The 20,822-nt window shown below is 37.9% G+C and overlaps 1 protein-coding gene across 1 annotated transcript in view; it reads right to left on the bottom strand.

Annotated features, from left to right (window-relative positions):
* rspo1 (R-spondin 1) overlaps positions 1-20,498 on the bottom strand; it is a 58,727-nt gene extending 38,229 nt beyond the window's left edge. The window contains exons 1-2 of the mRNA XM_088932271.1: positions 20,054-20,498; positions 1,036-1,413 (exon numbers count right to left, since the gene is read on the bottom strand). Of these exons, the coding sequence (XP_088788397.1) occupies positions 1,036-1,129 (94 nt within the window). The 5' untranslated portion in view covers positions 1,130-1,413; positions 20,054-20,498. The remainder of the gene's footprint in view (positions 1-1,035; positions 1,414-20,053) is intronic.
* Between the last annotated feature and the right edge of the window lie 324 nt (positions 20,499-20,822).

Raw genomic sequence — 20,822 nt, 5'->3', positions numbered from 1 at the left:
TGCTGGTAATTGAAAAGAGGACAAAAGCACACATTTCCACACTTTAGTGTTTCTCCTGCAGGGGGAGTATGACACACAAAACAGCTTCCTGTGCTCAAACATATGACAAGCAGAACAAGGGGTCAGATACAAAACCAATTTGCATCAAAGAGTAAACCACCACATTTTTTTCATAAAAATCGTTTTGGTTAAGTGTTCCCTATTCTACTGCTCTATTTGGTATTTGATACGGCACACCACGCTTGTTTCCATCACAGAGATTATTTTTTTGCTGCCAAGTCCTTATTAATGTAAGCACATTTTTCAGTTGTGGCCTCAAGACAGCAAGAAAACCTAATAAATAACTAAAAAATAACCACATAATCCTTTGTATAGCAAAAGAGAGTCACTGTATCTTCTAAAATACAGGTATGCGCTCTGATCACAAGCAGCAAAGAGGCAGCTTCTATACAGTACCTGCAGAATGTGTGTGGAGGTACGGTAGGTGCTATCTATACAGTATATTGTTTTATAAAACATGAAGTTACAGTAATCACCAAAAGTTGCTAAGTAAGCAGACCATCGCTTCAGCACCAAGAATGTTTTAATCTGGACAGTATACACACAAAAGATTCTGGCTTGTTATCATTTTAAGACACTCCATAAACACTCTCTATAACAATTAAACTACACATGAACTGCAAAGGCGTACACATATACTGTAAACAATGGAACAGAACTAAAAATAGAGATTGTTATAGAAAAACATAAGTTTATGTATGTGTGACCCTGTACTGGAAAGTTATAAACCATCATTTAAATTACTGTATACACATAGAGTTTTTTTGCCCTTCGAAAACAGGTTTGTCTGTTTATTGTTCTATCTGTCTTGGTTTAGGTAGATTTATGCTGGATAGTATAATAATACATGGACCAACAGATATATAATACATATACTATCATCTGCCTTATGAAACATATTTGTAACAATATGTTCATGTTAATGTGTAGACCATGAAGCAAGAAGACATAAAAAGTCAACGTGAGCTCACTTACTTCGTCTCTGCCTCCTTCCCTTTAAGACCTTGAGGCTGCTGCTATAATCCATTAAGCTTAGGAAAACCACCACCACAACCAGTCCAAACTGCATAGTAACTGCCCAGCGCTCTGGTCCAAAGGCAGGCTGATAGGTGGAGTTCCCTTCCACACTGCAGGTGGGTGCTTACTGCTCACGGAGTCCAATCCCAAGTGCAAGTCTAAACATGCCTTACGCTTGTCCAGAGACACGAGCCACAGTTGCTGCCAGGAAGGACTGGGAGGTGAAAAGCATGGTGCTTCCACATTCAACCCATGAAGATCCCAGGAGTTTGGAAAAGACCCATCTGAACGTGATGCTTTCGCTACATGCGACAAGGCATTTGTCAGCGCGAGTTCCTGCCAAGGAGCAACAGAAACAATTAATGATTGTTAGAGCACAGATATTAAGAGGCTATTTGTAGAAGAAACTTTTCTAAACACTTCTGAACACTTAACGACTAGTGTGTCCTCATAATACTTAACGTTTGTATTGATAATTTCCAGGAGATAAATGAAGCACTAAGTATGTACAGCTATTTCCTAATGTATTGCAAAGTTTAGATGCGTCTCACTGTCACATTTTTTAGCTAATGCAAGCACAAAAGGCAAACACATTTCAGATTCTAAAGTCTGACATTTTTTTTCAGATTTTATAATTATTTTAACTGATGAAAAACATTCATTTTGCACATTTAAAGCTAATTCAAAACAACCTGTGGTACGAAATGACCATTTTTTTTGGATGTACTCTGAAAGGAAAAAGCAACTATCTTTTACCATGATGTTTTTATTTACTCTTGTTTTTCCCACATCATTTTAGTAGAGATGACTAACAGGCAACTGGATTTGAGGAAATTCCTTACTAGTTGACTGTTTGGCTGTAAATGGAATGCCAAGCACTGGATTCATGGAGGCATAATATCAAAAACTAAAGGTCAGGAAAAAGACAGTTTCCTAGTGACGTTAAGTTCAAGTGTAACGTACGGGTTAGGAAAGCATGAGGATTCTCTACTTCTGAAACAACAAGAAAAGGCTGTTCAGAGTAAATCATTATGATATGGTAAAAAGCAGCCAGGGAGCTAGGAGGTCAGTTACTTAAGACCACAAGCACAAAAAACAGGAAAGCAGAGTAGACCAGTGGAGTCTTTAACTTTGTTTGATCAGGGTGCTGCCATTTTGAAGGATTTTGAAACGAGACAGACTAAAACAATGACAAGACCTAAAACCCTCCACTAGAAAATTTTCCTCTGCGATGAAACAAATATTAAAGAACACTTCTTTGATATTTGCTAACACAGCAAATTCTTTCCTTCTTTTTCTTTCCAAAACATGTTGAATATGTTGAATATAAAGGAGTATATGAATACAAATTTAATATTAATGAGTGCACTTCAAGTATTTCTCAAATACAGTATGTAGGTGCTTAAAGAACACCTGGAATAATACAAACATCTGCTATATTTATATATAACTAAATGATTTTAAATCTAGAGATCTTCCTCATAAACAGTATGTTTTCCTCCAGTCCTAATTCATAAGTTTAACTGGTACAATTTAAAGCAAAATCTCAGAGTAATGTCTAATTTTGGACTCATATAACACAGTACAGTAGATTTCTCTTTGGGTGCACCTATTGAACCATTGCAAAATACATATGACACAAGATCTATTGTATTGGCAGCAAATGTCTTAAACAAAGACACATTTATTTCTACTTAATAATGTCAAGATGTTGGTTGAAGTGGTGAAACAAGAAGAAAGCTTTTTTGTTATAGATCTGCTTGTCTGGTGGTAATAGGAGATCCTCAACATAAAGCCATGTAATTACTACAAGGAATACTTATTTAAAAAACAAATTTTCCTCCGACAGCATTGCATGCACAAGAATGAAACAATAACAGCTTAACTTAATTATCAGACGGATCGTAATGCTGGTAAATTATTCCACATTGCTTGGCCCGTTCATGAGATCAACCAGACAGATCTTCTGAAAGAACAAACAAAAGGCGGAAGAAAAAAAAACGGGACGTTCCAACACTCCGATTGTGAAACATTATTAATGGGGCTACAACACTTTCTAACTGCAGAATCTCGCAGAACATCTGCCAAAAACACCAAGGAGTCAGACTGCGTCTGGCACCTCGAAGATGATTAAAGAACTATTACTGAATGCAGGAGGAGAAGTCTGTCCTTTGCTTCACAGGCAAGACAGCGACTGTCAACTGAACTCAGGGCATCAGCTTTCGTAGCAAAAATAACACAATCTCCATGAACCAGGCAAATTCTTGCCAACACAGTCAGTCGATACTCCAAACCAAATCCCATCCCTTAATTTCAGCAGAACTTCAAATAGAGATGGAAACAAGAAGTTGGATTGCAGTTTTGGAATCAGCCTAGCTGTTCTTGAAAAAATGTACTGGAAAGCATAAATCAAATTCAATTTTATTCCAGCTCCACACATCTGTGTATGCAAATCTACTTACAATAACAATTAATTACCCAGCGGTGGCAGTTAAGAGTTGGAGTCTATCTTGTTTCAGATAGTGAACAGAGAAGAGCAACAGCCAGGCTACTAATAATGCTTTCCTACTGTTTAAAAATTGTTTCTCTCAGGTGTTAGATGAAAAATTTCAGTTACCCATTTATTAACAACAACATACGTAGAAGCACTACCCACCACTTTAATGCAAAGCAGACTGAGGTGCGGGATAATGTACCACTAATTAATAGATCATAATAATAAGGCATTATCCATGATGATACAACTACACAGGGTACATTCTTAACCCTTATGTCATATAAAGGGTACAGTAGACCTAATGATTAGTCTTTCAGCACTTGAAGTGGTGACCTGTACTAGCCTACGTTTGAAGAGAAGAGATCATTGCTGGATTCAATTTCACAGGAGCTAAGGAGAATATGAGAGTGCATCAGGCAGCCTGGAGCTGGGAGTTTGTAAGGTGGAAAGCAGAATTATAGGTGCATGTCTGTCACTTTTGTAAGTGATGGCAAACTACCAGTCACACATTCTTTGCAATTAATTTATTTGGGTGAATCATTTACCCAAAGCGCCTTACATTTGTATCCACTGAGCCAGCTGGAAATTTTACTGAAGCAATCTAAGTAAAGTGCCTACTGTAGTTTAAGGGCTTAGTAGTAGCACCCCACCTGGGATCTGAACCCACAAATTCACAGCTAAATCTTTAGAGCCCTAATCATTACTCTACTGCTGTGCTATAGTGGACATGGAGCTAATTCTGTCTTTTGTGTAAGAAGACAACAAGGTTGGTCAACTCATAAATGCCTTTTGGGGTTAAATAAGATGTTTATTTACATATATTTCTTGTGTTCTAGTTTGTAAAAACTAACAAAAAATATTGGAACAAAATGCTGCACCATACTAAATATTTTACCCATCCTGCACTATGTAATCATATCACAATGCTCTCACTGTCACTTGCAAAGTATGATAGAAATGAGGGGTGATTACAAATCTATAGCCAGCACAAAACTCATTCTCAAATCATTTTTATTTACTCTGCCGGCTTTCCAGGCTTTCCAAGACAGTTTGACTTTTGAAAATTCTGTCATATTTCCCTCACACCTCATAATATTCAATTGCCGAGCCCAAACCGACCTATGTTTCTGTGACCCATCAAACTAATTAATGGCATATTTTTCAGGGGTAACATTAAAAACATGCCATGCACAGCAGCTTGAAAATGTTAACATTTCCACATATGACTCATAATTGCAGTAGTACTAAGGATGTGTCAGATTGTTTCACAACTCTTTTAAACCTGCCAATGGGTATCTGTGTTTCCTTGAAGAAAGAAAAGAAAAAGATTTTGCTGTTCTTTAAAGTTTACCCTTTATTTAAACTTCATTATTTTTTTGGTAACGACGCGGTATTTAGACAGATTACAGTACATCCTTTGTGCAAATAGGTAGCTGTGTCAGCATGTGTAGGCTGCAAAGGAACAGGTAAACCGCATTTCAGCTGTGGAGCCTTCTTCATGTGTGAGGGAGAGAGGCAAATTAGTAGATAAATAAGGCACAGGAGAACAAAGGACAGCAGGTAAGAAGGGGCTCTGACTATAGCTGAAAAGCTATAAGGGACAAGCATTTGTTTTCTCTAAAATTTATTACTGCAAAGCCCTACTCGCTGGGGTATCAGAAGATTCACAATTGGGCAGCATGCAAGTGATGACATTACTACTGTCCTTACTGTAGGTCCTTGCACTGGCTAACTAACAGGTGTCTTGTCAAATACAAAATCCTCATGCTCAGATATCAGGCTCCTCATGACGTAGCACCTCAGTACCTAACTGATTTATTATCTCCGTACTCCCCACCTGCAAACCCCTGTTTCTCTGACTCCCCCAAGACAAACAGGATACCACACTGTGTCCACTCTATGGGTGGCAATGGCTTCTCTTGTTATACCCCAGAGCTCTAGAGTTCTATACCTGAGGATATCAGAGAGTCACCTTCCCTGAGCACTTTCAAATCCAGACTCAAATCCTTCTTCTTCAGAAGCCTTCAGAAGAAGGCTTTCACTTTGATTGATGTCTGCCCCTTTGAATCTTCTACTGCACTCCAATCCTTGTTTTTAATTGTGCCAACTCTGTTTTCTCCTCATTTTTTTTCTTTCTGTAAACCGCTATGTAAAATAAAGTTATTATTAATAATGATCATAATCATCATCAAATGTTATTATTTAGCACTGAAGTCCCTTCCACACAAACCATTTTAAAAGGTTCTGTCCTGCTTCTCTCCTTCTGGAGTAATGAAGCACATTTTGAACACACACAAACTCTACAATAAGTCCAGACTCTGATTCATTGTATACCTTTTGGTACAACATTGTAAAGATTTCATACAAGTGGCTCTTTGGCCTCTGTAAGAATACCAAATTCAGACAAAGGGTCAATTTAGAAAGAAAACCTTTTACATTGGATTCCAATTACCTTCATTTCATATCTTCAGTAGTCTTTGCTCTTTGAGGGTGTTCTATGTAGTTATGGACTCTGCTAAAAAAAATATACAACCAGCACCCTAAACATGTTTTAAACCAACTGCAGCCATGCAACAAAAAAAGAAAACAGTAAATCTTAAGTGGCTGCACCTGTTTGCTTTTCATGTTGATCTGTCCCACTTTTGCAACTACACAAGATGGACAGATATCACATTCTTACTAATGGATTCTTTCACCTCTGAAACAGACATTAGTTGCTCTCTCATTAAATAGTCAGTAGATTAAATTCCTTGCTTTGTACAGTGTTTGATTTATTAATTATTCAGGCGGCTGTATGACTGAGACGACAGCAGGCCAGTATTTAAGGTCATAATTTAAAATCACCATAGTAACATCCACTCATTCTATGTAGGCTCATGTGCTGCTTCCATCTTCATAATGATCTGCATAATTATTTTTCAACTGTTTTTTTTATAAACATAAAACCAACATTGAGTCAGTAAATGTGAAGTACGGGATAAACTGTGTGTAAGAGTTCCTTCAGGCACCAAAAATGCTGCTGGTAAAAAATAAACAGACTGTTTTCCCCTAGGTATCAATCATAAGACAAACAAAAAAACACTGTTACAGGTTTTGCTCTTAACCAAAATATTACAATTGTTCCTCTCCAAATAAAATCCTTTATAGCTTTATTATTGCATTATTTATTATTTCTTTGTCTGAACCTAAATTGTCTCTCGGGGGAATTTTTACAAACCTTTAACAGTGCCTTAGAGAAAATAAGAAGCAAAGTTTTCTCCGAAGCAAAAATACTGAGAAAAATCACCAGGAAATGGGGCACCCTGTCCTGATAAACGACTATTGTTGTATCAAACAGCTAGCAGAAGAGTGAAAGCTAAACTGAGAAGATTAAAATGCCGTTTCTTGGGTTAACGTACAATTTGAGCAGTTTGCTTTCACACAAAAAAACAAAGCCCTCATCACAAAAATGAGTTATCTTTCACAAATTACAAAATTTATACTTCTTAGCAGTGGTGGTTCCATTACTTCAAAATGAAAAGCCAGCAAAAGTTTCAATGCACAGTTAATTACAAGAAAGGAAACCACCAGTAAAATTGTGCTTAATTTGTTTTTTTTTTCACCCCCGCATCAAGCTGCACCACTTGTCCCATCTAATGTCTGAAGTCCATAAAGCAGCGTGCAAGCAAGAACATAAACTTAAAGCAGTAAACACGCAATAAACACAGTCTGTCATAAATAATTTTTCCTACACCAAACAAATTCTCTATACGGTTTTTCATCTTCCTGGTAGGCCGTTTCATTCCAGTTCCATAGGTGATTCCAACTGTCACCTCTTCAACAAAATGTTTTGGGAAGTTGGACCCTCAAGGTACAGTACACTTGAGCCCATGCATTTTCAGTGGAAAACTGTAAAGAACCAGTACTCGGCCACATATCTTCTCTTCTTAGATGTTCCAGAGGCAGCAGTGACCCCCTCACTGAGAAAGTTAGCTAAACGTGAAGTTCCCACTGGGGAAGAAGACAAATAATCTGGCATCCTGGGTGAATTCACTCTGTTTTGAAAAGCTTTCTGACTTATTAAGCTTCACCTTGGACAAGAAGCAGCTTTCTTTATACAGACACGAGATATGCATCCAGCTATCCTTAGCTAGCCCTGCAAGCTCTCTGTGGGGGACACAGACATAACCAAAACAGCTAAACTAAGAGCTTGCAGTCATGCAAAAAAAACAGAAAAAAAGTTTCATGGCAGATGGCAATTAAATACCCTTCCAACTTCAACACCCTCTGAGAACTACATGCAAGGTGACCTCTCCTGTTTTGCGGTCGGCAATTTGATCTAGCAGGTGAGCACAGACAGGGCATTCCCTGCAGACAGGATAATAATAATACTGTATCAGAGTGTAGCGAAACACCTGATTACACTAGTTTGAAATAATAAGAGACTGGTCGATTGTTTCCTGTGAAACCACATAACTGGAAGAGGTATAATAAGTAGCTAAGATCTAATACAGATGTGGTTTGCAGTTTTTGCCTCCTGTTATCTTTTCCAGTAAAAAACAGTCACTTGATTTCCTATTCAGCCATGTGAGAAACTGTTTTGTAATGTGAACAAGCCATTATGATACTCATTAACATTTTGTTTTTCCATTACTGCAGGGTGGTCTGATAGTACTGTATGTCTGCAGATTTTACAGTATACTGTGGTTTCTCTTTAAACCCGCACCACCTGAAGAGATGGAGAAGAAAATAAATGTGTCCAGATGAGCTAATAACGAGCTATTTTATGTCATCATGAGCTCAGGTGATTGATAACTTTTAGGTACAGTACATCAGCCATACATGTTTCTGTTTCCTATATAATATTGGGACATTTTGACAAATAGGTCTGTCACAAAACAACATCCTTTTTAGTTGGTCAGTTTCTAATACATTATCTACACATAGGAAATCTGATATCAGCAACACCACCTGGTTCCATCACACCATATTAAAAAAACTGTAAGATCTACCATTATTGTATAGCATAGGAAATCAAGATGTGTAATGCTTGAAACTACTAAACCCAGAAACAAAAGTATTAATTTAAATTCAAATTACAATATGCCCCCCTGCCAATATACCTAAATAGAAACATTTAGATACTGTTACTAACAATACTGATATAAATTTATTTAAAACAGAAAATAATACAATTTAAATATTTTCTCAATACCAGCCAAATATCAGACAAACCAGCACTTTGGACTTCATTATTATTTTCCATTTCTGTGAACATAATCTAAGTGTTTTACTTATTTTTGTAACGTTTAAAGGCTGAGTTTGTTATTAATACATATTGCAGAAGTCTTATTGCTACAGGCTGTCATTTATTACTCCTCCAGGTAGAATTTTACTGTTGGAGCAGTGTTGTATGAATTATGTATACATCACAGCAGTAATGCATTTTATGATTACTGCAGACTGTGATTTATACCTCATGCAATTGACTGTAGTTTATTAGTGCAGCTGCCTGTAGTTTACGACTGTAGCGCCGTGATTTAGAATTTGTACAGTTACCCGTAGTTTATGATTAGAGCAGTTGGCTGTAGTTTATGATTACTGAAGAGTGATTTATTATTGATCGTATTATTGAACTATAGCTTATTATTAGTGTTGACTGATTTATATATAGTGCAGTTGTCAGTTGTTTATGGCTGTAATGTCCACAGCGATTTACAGTATGATTACTGCAGTTGACTGTAGTTTATGATTAGTGTATCAAGACAGACTGTAGTACTGTATACAGTAGTTGATCAAATTGTTTTTTTTACTGTGGTTATTAGTGTAGTTGTCTAGGCAATTATGAATATTAGTAAAGAATATAGTTTTAGTATCTAATTGAAGTTACATTTTGGTTACAGATTACAATTTAATTTTATTATAGAATGCTACTGTATCTGTTATTAGCCTGGATTATATCTCACCATCAGGAAGTACAGTATAGTTAATCTAGGACTTGCAAGCTCTTAGTACACTACCCTGGTACAGTACTGAGTTTTCAAACTGCATTGGCTCTCCCTGGGTCTGTGTCTCTGTCTGCCTGTTCCAAGACCTGGACTGGCTACCTGCCCCAGCTGTGTGCTTGTTTGGCTCTGTGTTTACTCTGATTCCCTATGCTCCTGACTGTCTGTGACAGACTGACAAACAGAAAACAGAACAATGCTGGAGGAGGCACACAGGTGCATAAGTGTTTGGATCAGACTACTTGGATTTCCTCCAACCTCTCCTCCGTTCCTCCAACCTCTTTCCTCCCTTTCCCCCATGTCACTCTGTCGTCTCGGCTCCACAATGCCCTCACTCACCCCCTTTCCCCTCTCCCCTCTCCTTTTTCTTGTACATTCCCCTTCTTCTGCCTTTTTTCTCCAGTCACTTTCACCTTTCTCCTCTTTGTCACTCTCTTCTCTCCCTCCCTGTTAACTATCCCCATAGTTAACTATCTGTTAACTATTCCCATGTTTTCATATTTTCCCTCACAAGATTCTTTCTCCTCCATGATAAGATGTAGCACATGTGTTGGAGAGACTCCAGTTCATCTGTCTGGCTTAATTATCACTAGACTGCCGCACCTGGTCCATGTTCCTGCACAGTATGTGAGTACCTGGACTGGCATTGTCGTTATGCTGTACAGCAGGTCCTCAGACAAAGTGACCTCCATGCGCATATTTCAATCCACACACTCTAGGGTCTATCAAAGGGTTTAGCTTGACCTTTCCTCCACTTTGTCCATGTGCCAGTTGAATTGTCCTTCTCTTTCCTTTAAGAAAACCCATATCCAGTTCTGTCTTCTTTTCCCCTCCTTGCAGATTGTGTCAGATCAGACAGCCTGCTGTATCCCATAAGAAAGCCTCTGTCTCCTGCTTGTCTGTACTCTCTGCTCTTCAGTCGACTCTGTGTTCATGTTTTTCCCCTTTTTATTGCCTCACTTCTTTAAAACAAGCAGCACAGACTTTCATTTGTGTAATCTCACTGAGTAACAGACAGTCTTTTTTGTCTCATTGCTCAAGGCTGAGAAAATAAGGGAGTCGCTTTCTCTGAATTCCTGCACCTGAACGAGATGATAACACAAAACAAGAAGGTTTTTAAAGTTGACTTAAATTGACCAGTCATGGATCAAAGGAGGAAGGGCTGTGATTGGATGTAGAGACCTATCTGTTAGAAAACCAGAAGGGATCTAAGTTAGGATGGAGATGGAAAAATGTTAGTTAAAAGAAGAAGGCATCATAGTCCAAATGTTCCTCCTGTTATCTTTTCCAGTAAAAAACAGTCACTTGATTTCCTATTCAGCCAGAATCCATTAAAATAACATCTAGAAAATCCAGGAACAAACTGCCATGGAGGGGAATAGGGATGTTCCCAAGAAAGAACCATTTTTTTTGCCATGGTAATTTTAGGCAATCGAGTCCATCCTGTCCAACCAGAGTTATAATTCAACAGGAGCACCAGAGAAGAAACATCTCCGAAATCCAACCACATCCACATTCTCCCAGGACGTGTGCATGAACTCCACGCACAGAGCATACACAGGGAACTAGTTCATATGACTTCACCATGTACAAGAGGTCAAGTTCACTTTCTGTTAAGAAAAGGTCAATGAATCATTTGCACTTTCCTTGAAGCTTGACAGAGATAAGCCCCCTCCACAGGTCATTCATACCGCAGAATACAAGCAACATGACATTTCCTTGTTCTCCTACATTCCAGCTATTGAGAAACAACTCCTTTTCAACAAACCGGCAGAAAGTATTGTTGCCGAAAGACAGATGGCACTCTGCTGGCAGAAGCTGAATTCTCTTCCTTGGTTCCAGTGGACCCTTGCTTTCCTCTATCCTCGCTCATGGAGCACCCTACTGTTCAGATCCATGACACCAGGGAAGGAGCTCCACAATCCTGGAACATAGCAACCATCACCCTCATCATCATCATTCACCTCCTGATTCACTGTTTCAGGTTCCTTTGTGGGGTTAGGGGGAAGGAGAATGGTTTTGATTGTGGGGAAAAAAGCTTTTGGTGTCTCTGTCAATATTTTGCTCAAATCCTTCTGGAAGACAGACTATGCATATGTTTTGCCAAGAGTGGCACTCCGGAACAGGAGCCTTGGATTCCAAACTTGGCACTGTTTCACTGTGTATTCAACACCTTTGTCACTTCCCTTTGTTCACCTGAACGCAAAGTGCAGTTTTGAGATGCCAATGTTTTGAGATCAGTTGCCGAGGAATTGACATCAGAGTGTAAATACACAATTACCACATCTGCCAGTGAGCTGCTTTAACAAGCAGAGCCAGCTACTCCATGGGCAGATCGGCCATTGTAGCTACTGTACTGTAGGTCAATATAATTGAAGATTCAATCTTTTTTCAAGACCTTGATATCTCGGACATCACACCAGCTTAATAACGAGTCTAAAGAACCGAGGTTCAACATAATCACATTTACGAAATAATAGTATTAAATCTGTTAATGACACATGCATAAATAATATTTCTTTCTACTTTTCCCACTTGCCAGAAAAAAAAACATAATTTCAAAAACAAATTGCATTATTTGTATCTGTTAACAATAAAGTACGCTGCTTTTTCTCTGCTTCCTCTTGAAAAAGACCCATATTGATTCCATTCTTCAGTTTAATTCTGGCAGTTAGGGTATGATTTGCAAAAAAAACACCACAATCCTCTCACAGGACCCTCTCTCACTTCCTTTATTAAAAACCTCACAGGAACAGGAGTTGGATGTGAATTTAACAGATAAAGACTGGGCATCTGAGCTATCTTGCACGCACTTTTCCTTAATCTCCAGCAGTCATGCACTCCTGTTGCTGCAACCTTCAGGGCAGTTCCAGGGGATATTTAGCACAGTCTGCCATATTAGCATTTCCAGCCCTTCAGGTCAGACGTCTGATCCTATTACACTGGTAACGTGCTGAACGCTACCCCCACCTTTTCTACTCCAAGAATGAGAGACACGATGCACTTCCTTAATTTAGAAAAAATAAAGTTCACACCATGTGGCTCCAGAGAGAAATTCTAAATGACCTGGAAATCCTTTTTCAATTACTCTGACTAGTTATGGGTACACCTGATTCCTATTCAGCTTCATTTAGGAATTCATAAGGAGAAGGTGCCCTCCTCCATTCACATGTTATTCACAGCCATTATCACACAGCTTCAGCTGTGAAGACAATGTACCTACTGATTAAAATAATACTAACTGCTGTTCCCGGAGCTCATTTTTTTCATTTTAATAAGACCATTTTCCGGGCATTCCTGTCTTTCTTTCTGTTAGTGCAGACTTCCTTTTTATACTTGTAGGTGTTTTCACAGTATCTGTAATTGTCTGTTTTTCTATTCTGTTTTAAATTTTAAAAATCAAAAATTAAAAATGACTTGACAATGTAATTGTAATTGTATTTTTCTCTTCTGTATGAAATCTTATAAACTAAAACAAAAAAGACGTGATGAATGCAGCTTACAGTATAAATGTCACACAAGAGCAAAAAATGTTTTACCATTAATGTTCTACTACACAGAAGGAAAAATTAAAATCAGTTTTTGAAAGTTTAGTACTAAATAGATGACACCTCCTTTTTCTTGTCTCTTTCCCTCCTCACTATCTGACTTTTTACCTTCTCAAACTCACTTCCTCTTTTGCTTCCCGAGAGTTGTTCTGTCCCTGCAAACTGTACTCCCCACTCTAATGAATATATCTCCTCTGTCCTCCAAAATAATGTTTCCACAAAGTAATGTAACAACAAAGTAATGCAATTACAACAAAAGCATGGGTACATGCTCAGTAATTTTTGAGAAGAACATTTAACCTCCTTGCATTTGCTACAACCAGTGCAGCATACAGTATGTGCAGCTCTGTCTCCAGTATCTTTCGCTGGAAAGTGAGAGCACAGTTTGTCCTCTCTGGGCAGTTTCCAAACTGGGATGTGCTAACTAAGCCTTTGTTAGTCTCTGCTTTGTGTGTTTCAGTCTGATCAAACGTACTGTGTTGTTTTAGTGTGTCCTGTAAACCTGATGATCTAGTAAAAACCTGGTGTGCTGGTGTCTTTTACAGGACACCTGCACCACACAAGGGTGCAGTGCTGTTTTAGGACCCAGCAAACTTCCAGTTTCATTTGTGACCTCAACCGTCTCAGCATATAAGGTAATTTTGGACATCAGCCTAATCTGACTTTGTATTATTTCTTCTTAAGCGAGCACAGTTGTACAGAACTCTGTCCACAACCCTTGTATAACAGGGCCTGTCCCCACGTGTCGTATTTTACTAAATCCAGGTCTGAGAGCAGATTCCACACTTGGCGGCCGTCAAGAGCGAATGTCATGAAAACTTTCTCAGCCTAGTGTGTAGGTTGGGTTATGATGTAGAGCCTTTGCATGGGCTTCTAAGACTAGGGTAGGGGGGAAGTTGGGCTATGGCTGAGTTTAAGGTTAAAGCTGCCATTCCTCATCAACTTACACAGAGGTTACAACTATATTTATCTGGTTGAACTAAGACAGTCAGACTTGGAGTATAAGGGCTTTTCTTGGAATTTTAGGTATATCAAGAAACAGGAAATACAGGGTTGAAAATAAATATACAGCTCTGTCCTATCCCTCATTCTAACCATTATCACAACTCAAGACTCAGAACTAAAATTTAGTTTAACCTAATTTACTCTGATAAACATGGTCTTGTGCTACCTAGTTTACTATGTTTACCTCACCCACAACCTTGCGAATGCAACATCTAAACCTACTGTTCTTGCTTTGCCATAGGCAGAACGACAGTACGATGCAGGCAGACCAGGCATGGGCCTCAGACGAAATCACCAATAGCATCACTCATAGAACCACAGTTAAGCATCTAAAATGAAAGCATGTTCAATCACATTGCAATGAACTAAGTACCAAATTTACATAACGTATGATCCAATTCCAATTTCCAATATATTTCTAATGTTATTTAACAATTTCAAATGACCTAAGATACCAGTGAAGATTTACTAGCTTATTGGCCGTAATACAATGCATTTCCAGATGTTTGTATTTTGCAGATGTGCTTTGGCAGGTGCCTTAACTCATAAAATCAACAAAATTCATTGCCACACTGCGTTCAAAATGTGCGCTCCTATTAATTCATGGAGCTCATTCTGCGGTTCTTTTTTTCCAGCTGAATTAGCCTTCATATATTTGAGGACAGCGGTTGAGAAGTGTGTTTACTTACAACTGTTAGAAGTTTATAGCTCTTAGTTGTTAACAGTCAACATATTGATTGATTTTCAGTAGTTAACTAAGTGCTGAAAGCTGCACAATTAAGAACACTTTTCTTTCTGGCAGAATCGGCACAACAAGTGTGTCATCGATATGTAGCTCAAAACATTTTTTTCTTCCCAAATCTTCCCAGATTTCAAATTTGTGGGAATTTGTTGTGGAAATTATGAGGATGGTGGGATAGACATGAGAGAGCTGGCTGTCTGTTTTATCACCTGAATGTAAAAAAAGATCTGAAAGTGATTTTTGTGTTGCTATGGCTAACACTCTGAACAATCACTCAGAGCACTCCCCTCCACCACCACCATTGTGGACGATGTGATGGCAGCCACAGTGCCCCAGTTCACTATCAGCTATCAGTGGGGAGGAGAACAGAGTAATGAAGCCTACTCATAGACAGGGACTATTAGGAAGTCAAGATCAGTAAAGGCCAGGCGAATGTTTGGCCAAGACTCCAGGGTTACACCCCTAATCTTTTCCCAGAGAATCCTAGAGAAACACCCTAGGATTTCTAATGACTTTGGAGAGTCCCAGCCTCGGTTTTAGGTCTCATCCGAAGGACACCGCATTTTTTAACAGAACAGTGTCTTCACCACTATACTAGTGCATTAGTACCCACACGGACTGCATGGTGAGCGCTTCCTACTGGTCCCAGTAACACCTCTTCCAGCAGCAACCTTAGCTTTTCCCAGGAGGTCTCCCATCCAGGTACTGACCAGGTTCACAACTGTGTAACTGCTGGCTGTAAAGAAAAGAACTGTATGTATGAATGTAATGAAACATAACTGTAGATATTTAAAAAAAACTAAATCAAAGAATAAGACAGTGAGCAAAAATAGAATACTAACATGTCAGTGTTTTTCTGCACTTTGAGTATTGTTTTCTTCTACCAACTCTTACTTGATTGTCCTTCATTATTCTCTAACAGCAAGACCGCTCTAATTTGGTTTACTATTTCAGTGTATTTGAATCCTGTGGTTGCATAATTGGAATATAATGCGAGGACTGTTTTAGCACAGCAATTTTCAAAGCAAGCCACTTGATTTGATATTTTTTAAGGTTCTCCTCTTTCTTGTTTCTTTCTCCTTGATGCTGCATGCCTTAGAAAATTGGTATTGCGTAAGAAACCCACTATCTCTCTGCTAGATCCTTCTGTTCGATTTCAGTCCTTTCTTCCAGCCCTCTGTCCTATTGTCCTCAACTTAACAAAGCAGTACCTTAGCACTAGAGTGGCACCCAGGGCTTTAAAAACAGCTTCAGTTTTGCCTGTGCCTAAAAAACCAAACATGGCTCATAACAACCTAAACAATTTTCATCCTATATCTAATTTTAGAAAATGCTGTTGCAATACAATTTAACAATCACCTCATTACACATACTGTTTCTTCTTCGAATCCTTCCAATCTGGTTTCAGGCAGTTACACAGTATAGACATCGCCCTTCTTAAAAGTTACTATCTTACTGTATTTTGGTTGCTGATTCCGGATCTCTATCCTAATTCTCCTAAACTTAAGTGCTGCTTTTGACATTGTTAATCATCACATTTTACTCTCCCATCTTCAGACGGCATTTGGAGTTTCTGACATTGTTCTTAAATGGTTCACCTCTTATCTAACTGATTGCTGACACTTAGTTTCTTGTGGGGATTATGGTTCATTAAGGCTGGTGTTCTCCAAGGGTTGATACTGGGCCCCCTGCTAGTCAGCATTAACATGTGATGCTCACTTGGTCAGATATTAAAATCGCATGGTCTGAATTATCACTTCTATGGTGATGACACTAAAAGCTATGCCCATACTAAACTTGAAATTGAAGTACTGTACTGTAGCTGTCTCTGCATTTTCTGATATATCTCTGATATACAATCCTGTATGACTCAAAATTTCCTTCATTTAAACTGCGACAAGACTATGGTCATGCTACTCGGCACCTCCTGTCACCAATGCTACCCAATGCAGTAACCCTAACTGTTAGGAAGACACTGTGGTTGAATTTAAATCAAAATAAAAGAATTTAGGAGTAATATTTGATCCTGTCTTGACTTCTGACTCTCATGTGAAGAAAATTGTAAAAACATCTTCCATCTCAGAAATATCACCAGACCGTGTCCTATGGTGTTTCTGGCTGTTGAATAAAATCTGGTCAACACATCTGTTTTTTTTTTTCTAAAACTGACCACTGCAGAGCCCTACTTGCTCGGGTATCTAAACCTATACTAAACAAACTTCAGTACTGTATATTCCAATTCAGCAGTCAGAATCCTTATTGAGTTGCTTGCAAGCAATCCCATTATGCCTGTCTTGGAGTCCTTGCACTGGCTTCCTATCAGATTGAGTCGACTTCAAAGTCCTCATTTTCACCTCAGTACATACAGTATCTCACTTATTATCTGTCTATTTCTCACCTTGCAAACTTCGTTTACACTCTATGGGTGACAGGGCCTTCTCTTACACCCCAAAGCCCAAGGATTTCAGAGAGTCACCAACCCTGAGTGCATCCAGACTCCAAACCTTTCTTTTCAGAAAGGCTTTTACAGTACCTAGTTCCTGTCTGTGTATGTTCGAATTTGGAAAGATCATTTATCTTCTGCACTTTTTGTGTTTATTTTGTAACTCTTCTTGTAAGTGTTTTACTTTTGTTTTTTTCACACCTGCTGCAAAGCACTTTGAGATGCTACTTTTAAGGGCAATATATAAAATTATATTTAGAATAAAAGTCTAACATAACCAAGTCCAACAATTCTAGATGTACAGTATACTGACAAAAAATATTTTATTGGCAGCACTGTATGTTGATATAAAGCAGAAAAATCTGTCTGCTTTATAAAATTGTAGAATTTCTTTGGTGATGGATAATCTTAGTTTTTACAGTTAGGAAGAAAGGCTACAAATGAGAGAAGCCATTTGCATCACATATGTCATTTGCTTTTTAGTAGCTAATTGACCAGAAATCACTACTTCAGAGAGGCGTTGATGAAAGTACCTTATTCCAGTCTCCCACAGCGAAACTCTTTGCAACAAATCAATGAGAAGAATGAATGAAATGGTCTTCCTTTGTCTGTAACCTTCTTAAGTTTTTACTTTACATGAGGTAAAGTAAAGTTTTTACTTTACATCCTTCTGTTTCATTCAAGAAACAGCAGTTTCAAATGCATGTTAAAGTACTTTTGTTATGAATGAAAACGTTGAACAACAGGCTACATATTTTCATGTCATTTTCATTTTGTAGAATGTCAAATGTCATCTGTAATCATAGATAAAATGAAAACAAATCAGGAAATTAGAAATGAGGTGTCCAGAAGGCTTCTCATTTCTTTATTTGCGGAACTTCAGTTTCAGGTTAGAGTGGTCTAGGTTTAAGTGGCATGAAGCTGTGTGGCTTCTTTTTCAGTGGATGATATGTAGCTCAATATGACACCAGTGTTAAGCCATGTTTTCACAGCTGTTCTCAATAATAATAATCACTTTCCCAGAAATGCTAAGTGCTATAGAAACTTGTGTATATTGAATTATTGCAATGATTAAACATGAGAGTACTAAAAACAGCAAGTGTGATGACCCAAGTCTGTTTAGTTACTTATTATCTAGCCAATACCGTGGCTAAAGACTCACTGGTCAGGTGCTTTATTTTAACTGTGGAAAAATGGATAAAGCTAGCAGATTTGTCACTGTTTTGATGTACTGTACACCTACGGACTTGTATTTAATGTCGATGCTTCGATTTACAGACTCTACGAAACGTAGTTCAGTAATCGTGCAAAGTATCTTAGTTAAATGCAATTCTTATACAGTATATTCCATAGTCAATATTCTTCAATATTGCATATTTCAGTGATTAAAAAAGGTATGCGTCAACAATGGCATGATCTCCAAGGAAGGTCAATAGCTTACAACACTTCTTTTTGTAGTATGATGTTCTCTGTTAAAAGCTAAGTAACTCTCTAGGTCTAAGCGCTTTGAAATTGTCATGCCAATTTCTGTAAATATAAAAATACATAGTATTGCAGGAAATTTGAAAGTGGAGCTACAGTACATCAGCATGTGGTGGCTACAAAGCAACAAGTAGAGATGAATTACCCAGTGAAAAGTAAAAAGAATAAAGAAGAAACAACTTTTGGCTCTAGAGACTACACTTGAAGAGGACTCTACATCCGAAACATTGCATTTCTCCTTTCTATTCTTCAACGTGGACTTGGAACGTGGAACGTGGAAAAAAATATAATAATAATAATTTTCACAAAACCTTCCAGCTCTTTAGGGCCTATGTGGCCCCTGGACGCATGATTATGAGTTTATTATAAAGGTGAAAAATATTTCTTCATTAACATTTAATTTAGAGTTAAGACCTAAATTACGACAATTTCAGACTGAATACCTTCTAATCATTACACCAAACCTCAAAACTATTTGACCATTAAATGGTCATATATTCAGCCACTGCAAAATACCTAGTGTGCACGTTATACTGTAATATTAAAGTTTGGAAACTCCATAGCCCCTTAAACATAACTATTAAAAAGTCAACATGACGTATTTCTGCATAAGCTTGTTTTAAAGGCTTCTGAGTTAAATAGTTTAGAACGATAATAATTCAGGACCAGGTTTGTTTGTTTTTTAATTGAAATCGTTTAGCGCTCTGGTATATTGTATAGTTGTCGTTGTAAGAGACCAGGTTAAAACAAAAATCCAGGAGCAGGAGCCTCCACCGCAACTGACACGTTAAAACAGCTCGTAAATCGCTACTTTGCCTAAATCGTATTTATTTAGACTACCTGACTTACTACAACCCATTTTTAAGAAAGCTTTGTTTTCATCCAGAGCGGCGAAGAAATCAGTTGATACGTTTATTAAACTATATCAAATAAACGCGAAAACAAAACGCTCACTAGTCTTTATATATATATGGAAAATAATTAAGTCATGAAACAATGTTTATCTTCTCGCCTTTTTAGTGTATTTGCATAATTTGTACTGTACATACAGTAATACCACCGAGGAAAAAAACAGAATTATTTGTTTATACTATAAAACATATATACTGTATATAACAAATACAATCATGTGAATTATTAAGTAGAGCTATGCTGTTTGCCGGTTTAACATTTTTAAAACAAATAACTTATAATATTATAGAATATTAGCAGACCACCCTTTACAGTATCTTGAACACGAATAAGAACACTCAGCCCACTAATTCGGATGCCTACCTGTTCAGTGCGGTCAGGCTCATTCGATGCTTTTCAATGAATTGAGTGGTTCCAATGTTCTTTTTATAGGGGAGAAAAAAGTCCTTGTCTCGCCGAGTTTAAACAAACTCCTCCTACACAACACCTCCAAATAAGATTAAGAAGAAAAGATGTTTGTGTAATACTGTTGTTATTGTTTGCTTAAAATAATAATAATAATAAAAAAAAATGTAAAGCCGCTATTTTATAGCCAAAAATTAAGCAAAGAAACAAAAAGACTCTTTTACAATTTATGGTTTTATCTGAGTAATCCCCCTTTCTAATCTAATCTAAAAAGCCTTTATTTATAAGGAAGCTGTCTGTGATCATTTCAGAGTAATTTCCACATAAATCCAGTTTTAGTGCAGGAAAGCATCCAACTCTAAGCAGTTAGTCCCAACCTTAGGAAGTTTGCATCCAGCCCTCTAAAGCCATCCAGCGCACTTTCCCTGCGCGCATAAGGCTGTTAGTCCCACCTCCCCGGAATGCTCGCCAGAGTGTTAGAGACAAAAGCTGTCGTGGATCTCTCCTGGAACAGCTTGCTCGAATTGAAGCCTATGACGGCAACTTTATTTTCTGAATATTGACTCTTCATATTGTGTTTAACAAAATCAGTAAACACGAAAACCAAAGACTCCAATTTTGTGTTAGAAACCTGTCATATTGATCTGATACGATGCTATACATTTTAACCTCTTAATCGAGCCACTGCTGCTTGAGTTGTAATGTTTTACACGTTTCATTCAAAACT

The sequence above is a fragment of the Atractosteus spatula genome, chromosome 14 (genome assembly GCF_055471065.1).
Source record: "Atractosteus spatula isolate fAtrSpa1 chromosome 14, fAtrSpa1.hap1, whole genome shotgun sequence".
Lineage (NCBI taxonomy): Eukaryota > Metazoa > Chordata > Actinopteri > Semionotiformes > Lepisosteidae > Atractosteus > Atractosteus spatula.
This window is presented reverse-complemented; position numbering and strand designations above follow the sequence as displayed.